The sequence below is a fragment of the Equus caballus genome, chromosome 24, assembly GCF_041296265.1.
Source record: "Equus caballus isolate H_3958 breed thoroughbred chromosome 24, TB-T2T, whole genome shotgun sequence".
Taxonomy (NCBI): domain Eukaryota; kingdom Metazoa; phylum Chordata; class Mammalia; order Perissodactyla; family Equidae; genus Equus; species Equus caballus.
The window spans coordinates 18,948,011-18,959,537 of NC_091707.1; the positions used below are offsets into that span (position 1 = coordinate 18,948,011).

General features: G+C 37.6%; 1 protein-coding gene across 8 annotated transcripts in view; it reads left to right on the forward strand.

The window, feature by feature from the left end:
• ARID4A (AT-rich interaction domain 4A) overlaps nucleotides 1-11,527 on the forward strand; it is a 68,216-nt gene that overhangs the window by 53,114 nt on the left and 3,575 nt on the right. For 3 of the 8 annotated variants that reach the window (XM_023627800.2, XM_070249816.1, XM_023627805.2), the window contains 5 exons: nucleotides 678-879; nucleotides 2,426-3,562; nucleotides 3,792-3,896; nucleotides 8,024-8,230; nucleotides 9,064-9,210. In XM_023627800.2, the coding sequence (XP_023483568.1) occupies nucleotides 678-879; nucleotides 2,426-3,562; nucleotides 3,792-3,896; nucleotides 8,024-8,230; nucleotides 9,064-9,210 (1,798 nt within the window). Of the gene's footprint in view, nucleotides 1-677; nucleotides 880-2,425; nucleotides 3,563-3,791; nucleotides 3,897-8,023; nucleotides 8,231-8,390; nucleotides 9,211-11,527 lie in introns of those variants that run through there. The other 5 variants (XR_011432147.1, XM_023627801.2, XM_023627803.2 and 2 more) reach the window with 5 other exon arrangements.

Sequence of the window (11,527 nt, forward strand, 5' to 3'; positions counted from 1 at the left end):
TTGGAAGCTAATACTGAATTTTAAAACACATTTTTGCTGGCTGGTTGTACCCTCGTCCGCACTCTCTAGTTTCAACTTTTGCTGTAGAGATTTGTCTAGTGTTTGTCTGTTTTTTTAAAGAATTTTTTTGTTTATTTATTTATATAGTGTTTGTCTATTTGATGGTAGAGATCTTTCTTTTCCTCAGAGAAGAGTAAGGAACAAGCAGAGTGCTGACTAGTTGTACAGCTCTTGAGCACACTGACTCTGACCTTCACAGCATGACTGCAGTGTCACATCAGATTCCTCTAAGTACAAAATAGGTTAGAAAACCATTTGTTATTAATTGTATTATAATATTACAAGCACAGATTAGGAGTTGACATGTAAAATACAGTCATGCGCCACAAAATGACGTTTTCATCAACAATGGACTGCATATATGAGGGTGGTCCCATAAGATTAGTACCATACAGCATAGGTGTATAGCACTCTACCATCTAGGTTTGCGTAAGTGCACTCTATGATATTCCCACAACGATGAAATCACCTAACGATGTATTTCTCAGAACATATCCCCATGGTTAATCGATGCATGGCTGTAGCTAATCTTTTTGAGTTGTTTTCCTTGGAGAAGCAGAATCTTCATTTTTCATAAGGCATTGGCCTTTCTCATACATTTTCTTCTTGTTATCCAGAATAAAGAAGACAGTGAAAAGGATGAAAAGAGGGATGAGGAGAGGCAGAAGTCAAAACGGGGACGACCTCCTTTAAAATCTACTCTTTCATCAAATATGCCGTATGGTTTGACTAAGACTCCCAACAGTGAAGGAAAATCAGGTACCAGAAGCGCTTGCAGCAATATGCCAGACAGCTCACCTCTGTCAAATGGAATGGAAGGTGCTCAATTTTGAGGATCATTGATTTTTTAAAAATCAATAATATAGATAATAAAACTTCAGCTGTGTGAGAGATTCATAGAAAGTGATCTAGGTTTTTCATCTCATGTGATTTAAACTACAAAATTTGATGGGAAGAAAATGTTTATTTTGCTATATCATGTTTATTTAAAATTTAGTGATGTTTTACTTTAAGAATACTTTATCTTGTCAACATCATAGGGTTATTCTGTTTTAACAGAGGGTGGGTTGACAAGCCATGCATCGTACTCTGTCCTGCACTGTCCTTCAGAGCACACACCAAGCTCTCCTGTAATTCAGTGCTGTTCACCTAGGATTTTTCAACAAGGCTTGAGACCACGTTATTCAAAGAGAGCACAAACTAATGTGGGATAGGCATGTTTTGTGATGTGTATAGTTGAACATATTTTATTCTGCCTTTACCTTTTTCCCACTTTTTTTGGTATGGTTTTCCATGTAATTTAAGAAATGTTAAATAGTTGTCTTACATAAAAATTTCCCTCCCTTCAAGAAAGAAGCTATTCTGAATTACAGGATTGCCATTAGTCCATGGTGGTGCTTGTGTGTAAATTAGAAAAGGGCATTCTTCCTCCTCTTTACTGCCATCTGCTGGAAGATCGTCATAACACACAAATGCAAGATGTCCACAAAGTGAAGACGCCCTCTTAGGTGGCATGTCCTTGTGCAGTGTACAACCTACAGAACTATACATAGTCTTGCTAAACTACCTCATGAAAGGAGTTCTTTTTTAACATGAGAACAAATGAATTCTAAATTCTGTATATGGTAAAAACCCACAAAATAAAACTATATACCTTTTCACTTAAAAAAAATACATTTAAATTTGCCTTTTTGAACTTTAGAATATGAGCACCATGTGGACAGATTTTTATATTTTACAGCTCCTATACAATACAGCCTTAGAACCCTACTTTATTATTTTAAAAATGTTCTGACTTACAGAGAATGATTTCTTTTGCAAGAAGGTACCTTGCCTATACCTTCATTTCTCTTAATCAGAGGAATATGTAAACTGTGAGAATTCAAATTGCTCATTTTGTACATCTCTTTTTTCCAGAATTATTTTAAGTAGAATGTCATATTCCTTTCTAAGGACACAATGCCCATCACATTTATTAAGCAAGTACCTACTAGATCTCAGATGAAACCACTTACTACGTTAACATTATATCTCAGCACTAGCCCTTTGACTTTTCTAAGGGTTGTTGTAACCTACATATGACACTGGTGGAAACTGCAAAGTAGCTCTTTACAGAATTGAGATAGTAATATTTTCTATGTTATGTATTTTTATATGGAGTTTAATTTGAAATCTTGCCCTCCCCCCCAGGCCCCCCGTTTTTGGCACAAGTGTATGATTTATTTTATATCAGAAATTTCTACAGGGAGGTATTCAGAGGTACATGATTAAGAGTTTTGTTTCTCTTTGGTAGAATTTTTATTGTAAAATTACATTGGTAATTAAGATAGAAACCTTTGTAATATAATAATATTTCCTCTTGCAGACTCTTGTTCATCTGATAGTGAAACAGAAGACCTTTTAGAAAAGAATTTGATGAATGAAGAACTTTCTCCTGATATTAAAGAAGAACTAGAAAAAAATGAAAATTTAAATAATGATAAACTGGATGAAGAAAGTCCAAAGATTGTTGCACATATATTAAAAGAAAATGATAGGACTCAAATACAGCCTTTAGAAACCTTGAAAGTAGAAGTTGAAGAGAATGAACAAATAGTACAACTTTTTGGAAATAAAGTGGAACAAGTAGAAGAAGTTAAGAAAGAGGCAGAAAAATCACCTAAAGGAAAGGGAAGACGAAGCAAGACAAAAGATCTTTCTTTAGAAATTATAAAGATTTCGTCATTTAGCCAGGATGAAGCAGGAAGTGAACCTCATATAGAAGCACAGAGGCTAGAATTTTCTTCATTAGACAGTAAAAACTTTTCTTCTGCTCCTGAAGATGAAATTGACCAATGTGCAAAAGAAAAAAAGTTGAAACGGAAAATACTGGGACAGTCATCACCAGAGAAAAAAATAAGAATTGATAATGGAATGGAAATGACAAATAGCATATCTCAAGAAAGGACCAGTGATTTTGTTGCATCTGAGGGAATGAAAAACTTAAACTTTGAACACCACTTCGAAATAGAAAATGAAGGAATGCCATCGTTAATAGCAGAGTCCAACCAGTGCATTCAGGAACTGAACAGCGAAAAATGTGATAGTCCAGCTGAAGAAACTGTCAATACTCCACTCAAAGAAGAAGAGGATGCAATGCCTCTCATTGGTCCTGAAACCTTGGTTTGCCATGAAGTCGACTTGGACGATTTGGATGAAAAGGAGAAGACCAGTGTTGAGGATGTGGTAGTGGAAAGTTCAGAGTCTAACTCTCTGGTTTCCGTTCCGCCTGCCGTACCTCCTGTGGTCCAGCATAACTTTTCAGTCGCTTCACCACTGACTCTCAGCCAGGACGAGTCTCGAAGTATAAAAAGTGAGAGTGACATAACCATTGAAGTTGACAGTATTGCTGAGGAGTCTCAAGAAGGTCTCTGTGAGAGGGAAGCAGCAAATGGGTGTGAAGCCAGCGTTGCCTCTGGTGCCTGTAATGTAACTGTCCAAGAGAGAGAGAGCAGAGAGAAGGGTGAGGACTTCCTAGGAAGAAAAGCAGCCTTTATGTTAAAACCAAAAAGTACTAAGTTAACAGTTGTAGGGACTGCTGATCTGTAAAGCACTTTTCCATCCTTCCTCCCTCCCTTCCTTTCTCTTTAAAAAAAAATATATATATATATATAAAATTATGTAGAGTACACAGGAGAATAAATATACTTGCTCTTGATTTTTCTCAAGTTCTCTTTGTCCCCTTGTTTCAGGTCAGAAAAGGCCAAGTGATGGAAATAGCGGATTATTGGCAAAAAAGCAAAAGCGTACACCAAAGCGAACAAGTGCTGTAGCCAAGAATGAAAAGAACGGAGCAGGTTGGTACTCTTCAGTGCTAGCTTTAAGACAGAATTAGTCTTTTCAGCATTTTGTTGGCTTGATCATTTGTGTCAGTTTAAAGATAAATTTGGTTTATTCTGAAAATAGCAGTTTTTCCATTAATTTTTAATCTGAAGGTGCTTGTCAATTTTATTTAGAGCTGGGAGAGCTGTAATTACTTTTTATGCTTATTTCATTTGTATTTCTTACATAAAGCAGTTTAATATTAACATATTTGTGAATCTTGAACAAAAGAAAACATTTGCTGTGGTAGTAAAAGCAAATTAAGTTTACATTTCTGAATGAGGTGTTTCCTTTAATCTATAAAAGCTGATTTCTAAATAGTATCATGGTAATTTTAAAACATGGGGAAATAAAGAAAATTCTTACTGAAACCAATAAGAAAATTAGTATATCAATAAGAATTGAATAGATTACATGAAAAACAGACTTATGTTTGACAAAGAATAAAATTAAGTTGTAGAGTATCGTAGAAATAAACATGGTTTATTTTGACAAATTAAAGTTTTACCTCCAAAACATGCCTTCATACAAGCCTGAAAGGGAAATTCTAGGTTACAGTAGATACATATTCTAAGGAAGGAGCATATAATTTATTTAAGATAAAAGCGATTTCAGATGAAAACCTTTGAGCCACATTTCAAGTTCTCAGTGGTCAGAGGTGGCTACCGGCTGGACAGTACAGACCTAGAGTGGAAGGAAGAGTGATGGAAGATAAGACTAGAAAGGTAGAAATTTCAAGGGGAAGATGAGTAACTTTACAGTACATTAGCCTGGCAGACACCACTTTCGTCAAATGATCAAAGTGAACACCACCAGTAATGGGACAAATTGAAATCAGGTACCTGAAAGGATGCAAGAAGAACTTGGCAGTGTATCTATGATATTCCTGTCAAAGAAGCATAACCTAAATGTAATCAGCAAATTCAAACTGAAGGATATTCTATAAAATAACTGGCCTGTAATTTTAAAAATTGTTAAGATTATGAAAGTCAAAGAAAGCAGAACTATGCCAGAATGAAGGAGACTTATGAGATGGAACAATTAATTGCAGTATATGATTCTCACCTGGATGATTTTGCTATAAAGGACATTATCGAGTCAAGTAGAGAAACTTGTTTGGGACCTGGGGATTAGATGGTAGTAATAAATCTGTGTTGATCTCCTGATTTTGATGGTTTTATCATGGTTCTGTAGGAGTGTGATGGTTTTAAAAACATCCACAAATTTGTTGATGTTCTTCCCTTCAAAAGGCAAAGCCTACTTCCCTCCCCTCGAATGTGGGCTGAATTTAGTGACTCACTTCCAACTAGTAAAATAAAGTGGATGTGATTGAGTATGACTTGAGAGAACAGGTCATAGAAGGCGCTGCACACTCCTCCTTGCTCTCCCTCGCATCACTTGCTCTGGGGGACGTTAGCTGCCATGTGTGAGGACACTCAGGCAGGCTCTGGAGAGGCCCACACGGTGAGGAGCTGAGCATATCCTGCCAACAGCCATGTGAGTGAGCCATCTTGAAAGCATATCCTCCAGCGCCAGTCAAGTCTTCAGAGACCACAGCCTTGGCTAAAAGCTTGACTGTAACATCACAAGATTCCCTGAGCCAGAACCCACAGCCACACTGCTCCCAGATTCCGACCCTCAGAAACTATGTGAGATAGTAAACAATTGTAATTTTAAACTGCTAAGTTTGGGGCTAATTTATACATAACTAACATAAGGAGAATGTTCTTATTTGTAAGAAATAAACACTGAAGTACTCAAATATGGCAAGGCAACCTATCTTCAAATGAGTCAGAAAAACATTTTTGTGTGTGTGTGTGTGAGGAAGATTGGCCCTGAGCTAACATCTGTTGCCAATCTTCCTCTATTTTGTATGTGGGATGCCACCACAGCATGGCATGGTGTGCATGTCCATGCCTGGGATCTGAACCTGCGAACCCCAGGCCACCAAAGCAGAGTGTGCAAACTTAACCACTGTGCTACCGGGCCACCTCCAGAAAAACATTTCTTAGTAACTGTTCTTAAAACTTTTTTTGTAAGTTTGAAAATTGTCTCAAAATAAAAAGTTGAAAAGATTAAAAAGGAAGGAAGAAAGGAGACAATCAATTTTACTTTTTGGAAAGAATGTTTAGCTTAACTAAGGTAGTGAAAGAAGGAATGACAAAGAGATTTGGGAAATACAATCACCACGACTAAGTTGTTATTAGTTAAATATGAGGAAGTGGTTAACTGACGTGGAATACAGGAGGAGCAGCAGGTTGTTGGAAGAGTAATTTAGGGAATGTTGAGTTAGAGTACCCAGTATTAGAAAAATAAGGGTCTGGAGCTTAGAAGAAAGTCATTTTTTTGTTTTTGTTTTTGTTTTTTTGAGGAAGATTAGCCCTGAGTTAACATCCGCTGCCAACCCTCCTCTTTTTGCTGAGGAAGATTGGCCTTGAGCTAATATCTGTGCCCATCTTCCTCTATTTTATACATGGGACACCTGTCAAAGCACAGCTTGATAAGCAGTGTGTGGGTCTGTGCCCAGTATCTGAACTGGTGAACCCCAGGCCACTGAAGTGGAGTGTGCGCGTTTAACCACTACCCACTGGGCTGGCCCCAAGAAAGTCAGTTTTTAAAAGACAGTTGTCAGAAGGATTGCAGGATGATGAGATTGCTATGGGAGAATTGTAAAATGATAAGAAAAAGGACCAAAAATAGAAGTATGTGGGATATCCCTTTAAATGGTCCAGGAGGAGGAGAGTAGAAACTGATCAGAGATCAGTAAAATCAGTAAACACTAGTAGATTTGAATAAGAAAGAAGTTTCAAATGCCATAGAATATTCAAGTAGGATTAAAATACATTCATTGAATTTGGTGAATAGTGAGTGTTTGCACCCTAACAAGAGCACAGAGATGTGATTAGAAGGTGTGGAAATCAGGATAATGAAGAATTTCTCTTTCAAGAAATTTGACCCTGGGGGCTGCCCCATGGCATAGTGGTTAAGTTCAGCATGCTCCCCTTCTGTGGCCAGGTTCATGGGTTCATTTCCTGGGCATGGACCTACACTGCTCATCAGCCACGCTGTGGCGGCAACTCACATACAAAACAGAAGAGTATTGGTACAGATCTTAGCTCAGGGCAGATCTTACTCAGCAAAAAAAAGAAAAAAAGAAAAAAGAAAAAAAAAGGAAATTTGACCCTAAAGAGAAGGAAAGAGGTGCCAGATAAAAGGAGAAGTTTTCTTCTCCTTCCCTCCCTCTCTCTCTAAGGTTGGAAAGATATGAGCATGTTGGTCGACTCTGGGAAAAGAAGTTGAAGATAAAATAACATTGGGATGTTCCAGAGGAGCTGCGAGTAAATGGTTTCAAGAGTATAGTTGGAACGATTAGTTTCCCAGAAACAGTCTCCTCTTTGAGGCCAAAGAAAAACAACCAAGGACAGTGACAGAGAGGTAGGGGAGGGGCTGGGGAACTGAGTATATAACCCTCAACTTTGCCTTTTCAGTAGAAGGCAAGGTTGGTTGTTGAGAGTGAGTAGGGTGGAAGTAGGGTGTAGACCTTGAAAAAAAGGAAGTAAAACTGAGAAAGAATTCTAATTTGTCATTAAGTGAAAACCAAAAGCATCTCTCAGTACAGATTTGGTGCAGAGGGATGTAGAGCTGCAAACAAAACTCTGCTCACGTTTATGATACATCAGTTAAAGTTGCATGTGTACATATCAACATCTGCTTTGTGCTTTTTCATATGTATGGTTAAGTTGGTCTTTTGGGTTGTTTTTATGTTTTGTTTTAAACATAAATGGGGCAATACCATGCATATGGTTTTATAACTTTGATTTTTCATTTAACAATATATATTGGATATTTTGCCGTTTTTGTTTTTAGGAACTGTAGCTCATTCTTTTTAACACCTTTAGCAAAGTACTCAATAGTATATCATTTTTAGCCATTTCCCTGTTGGTGGGCATTAAGTTATTTCCACTTTTTCACTGTTACAAACTTTGTGCATTTGTGCACTTATTTCTGTAGGATACCAAAAAGTGTAAATCTGAGTCTGTTGCATTTTAATAGTTGAGATTTTTATCATTTATAATTCTGAGTCAGTTTTTTCTTATTCTAGGACAAAGCAGTGATAGTGAAGATCTCCCTGTCCTAGACAATTCCAGTAAATGTACCCCAGTCAAGCATCTTACTGTGTCTAAGCCACAGAAGCTTGCACGATCTCCTGCAAGAATATCCCCTCACATCAAAGATGGAGAAAAAGATAAACACAGAGAAAAACATCCAAATTCATCCCCTCGGACATATAAGTGGAGCTTTCAACTCAGTAAGAAACTTAAAGAAAACTTCAACATATATTGTAAAGTGTTGTATATCTTAAAATGCCAAAATAAGGGATGATGATTAGCAAATTCATTTATTTAGATATTCCAAATGTCTGATCAATAATCAACACTTATCTTAAATGCAAATCCATGTCTTTTCAGAATACTAACTTGATAAATATTGACTGGAGGAAGATCTTCAGTGATGAAATAAGACGTATGATTTATATAAATCGATGAAACGGAAACACCCTTTCTAGTGTTGACAATTGGAAATTAATAAATGAGGAAAATATCAATACAAAGAAACTATTTGGATAAATAACTACAATTATATACAACTATAGATGTGTGTTGATGTTTTCTTGTGTTTTTCTGATCATTTAAGTAATACATGTTTAGGGGCCGGCCCCATGGCTGAATGGTTAAGTTTGCACACTCTGCTTCGGTGGCCCAAGGTCTCGCTGGTTCAGATCCTGGGCACGGACCTGGCACTGCTCATCAAGCCATGCTGAGGTGGCATCCCAAATGGCAGAACCAGAAGAACCTACAACTAGAATACACAACTATGTACTGGGGGGCTTTGGCGACAAGAAGAAGGAGGAAAAAAAAAAGTAATACATGTTTAGTATAGAAAATTTTGTATATATAAAGAAATCTTCTTCCTGAGTTTAATTAATATCTTACCTGTTTACTGAGCCTTATTTAGCTTACTTTGATAGTTTTTAATAGACTAAAGCTTTTGTTGATTTATGAGTTGGACTTTTGATAGAACTGCCATCTTTTGTTCTCACAGAGTTATTTTATAATCCAAATGACTTTTTTTCCCTTTTAGATGAATTAGATAATATGAACAGTACGGAGAGAATCTCTTTTCTCCAAGAAAAACTACAGGAAATCAGAAAATATTACATGTCTTTGAAGTCTGAAGTTGCAACCATAGACAGGAGGAGAAAAAGATTAAAAAAGAAAGACAGAGAAGGTAATTTGATTATAATTTTTCTTCTCCCTATTTTTCAAATATATATCCTATCATTTTAGAAGATTTAGGTTAGTCATTCTGAATATAGTACACATTTACTAATTGTCGTTTTCAGATTCTTAGTGTTTTCTTTGTTGCTTTTGTTGAAGTAAGTGAGTCAACAACTGAATTAATTGGAAAGAGACTCTTGAAAGAGACCATGAACTGTTTTACAAAATGTGATTTTACAAAACGTGGATTCTCAAGAGCTTCCTCCCTCTGAAATTCATTCTTTGTTCCCCAAACAATTATTGGCTGCCTATTAATAGGCAGTCTATTTATTATTATGGGGTTCACCAAAACGAATAGGCATGTGGCTTATCCTCAAGGAGATTATCTTGTTGGGATCGTAAGTCATTTCTTACGCAACTACTGTATAAGATAGTTCAGCTCAAAACATTAATGCATACATACCATGTGCCATGCCCTCTTTCAGGCACTGGAAGTACAGAGATGAATGAGATGCAGACCTGACCTCACAGATCTTAACCCTAGGGGGACAGTGTGGATGAGGACCGTAAGAGTGATATTAACAAGTCTAGGAGTTGTGGGAAGGAGAGATTCTTTGGAGTAGTCATGCAGAGAGAGAGTAGTATCTGATCTAGACCTTAAAAATGTAAAGGATTGACGTCTAGTTAAATACTGACATGTTCATTTATACTCAATCCCTAAGCCCCACTAAAATAACGGTAAAGAAAATTACAGCCGTTTACCCACAAGGACAAGAGAATGGGACAGCAGACTATGGCAGACAAGAAATGTCAACAGCGTATCTTTTGAAAGCTGAGCAGCAGATGGACTACTGTAACTATCCTAGCAGATGAGAGAATGCTAAAACCTAAGCTTGTTTATCCTTGGAGTGGGATAAAACAACAAGAAGCAAGCCAGTTCATACCGCCTCACCCCAGGAAAGCTCTGAGGGCAGAGATATGGTGTGAGGCTGAGAAATGGAGACTGGTTGAAAATGGAAGGAGAGTGGATCCTTTCCTCCCACCCTTTGAAGCAAACTACTTTTTTCCCCAACTCTAGCAGAAACTAGATTAACTTATTGGAGGCTGAGAGGGATCACCAGGCTTGTAGACTCAGGGACACCAGCCATAGCTGAAGGTGAAGGTGAAGTGCCTACCAGAAATAATGAGCTTGAGTGAAAGTTTGCTGTACTGAATGATGAGACTCCTATCGCTTCTCCAGCCTAAGATCTTATCCTCTTGGCTCCCTGAAAGCCAGCAACCAGGCTGAAGCTCATTCCTGGGAGGAGATTGCAGGGTTCCTCTGGGGAAACTGGCCGACCCAACAAAAGTGGTCTAACATAGACACCAGCATTTGAAGGTTCTTGACCCAGAAAGCAAGAACCTTGCCAGTCACTGCATGAGCGCTGCCCATCTTTGAAAAGCCCTGCCTACTCCTGCACAGCTTCCAGTTAGCTTTCTATGTCCCTCTTGAATAGGGAAGCCACAAGACTAAATATTTGAGGAAAGTGTCTACATAAAGATGGAAACCAAAGTAGAAAATGAATATAAAAAGGAACTTGGAAGAAAGAGACAATGTACCATATAAAAACACCAAACTATAGTTAATATCCAGAGATACAGGAAAGATATGGCAGTCTTGAAACAAGAGTATGATACTATTAATAAAATTCAGAGAACATGAGGATGTCTTAAAAATTAAAAATATGATAGGAGGAATAAAAAAACTTAATGGAAGGGATAGACAGCAAAGCTAAAGAAATCCCAGTAGAAGGTCAAAAAGACAATAGGAGAGAAGAACAGGATCTGGCCAGGAGATCCAACTCCTGAATAATAGGATTTATAGAAAGAGAGCACTGAATAAACAGGTGGAAGTTGTCATCAAAGAAATATTATAAGAGAAACTTCTAGAACTGAAGGATATGAGTTAGAAGACTGAAAAGACCCACTGTGACTTCTATAAAGAATGGGGGGAAGAAATCACACCAAAGCACATATGGATAAAGAGAAGATTCTAGAAAGTCACCATATATAGGTACATACAAAAAAATGGGTCTTAGAACAGCATCAGTTTTCCCATGTCAGATTTCTCAATGGTGGCGCTAGAAACTAGAAGCCAAGCTCAGAAGATAACGTGAAATCCAGCAAACCAGGAACCTCACACAGGAAAACAGGAAGGAAGGCCTCAAGGTGGTGGTGAACGGAAGCTCTAGGATAACCTCTGCTCAGCAGGCCTAGAAAGCAACTACCCCAGGAATAGGATGGAACAGGAGGGGAGGGCTCTTAGAAAAAAAAAAAAAGGAAATTAC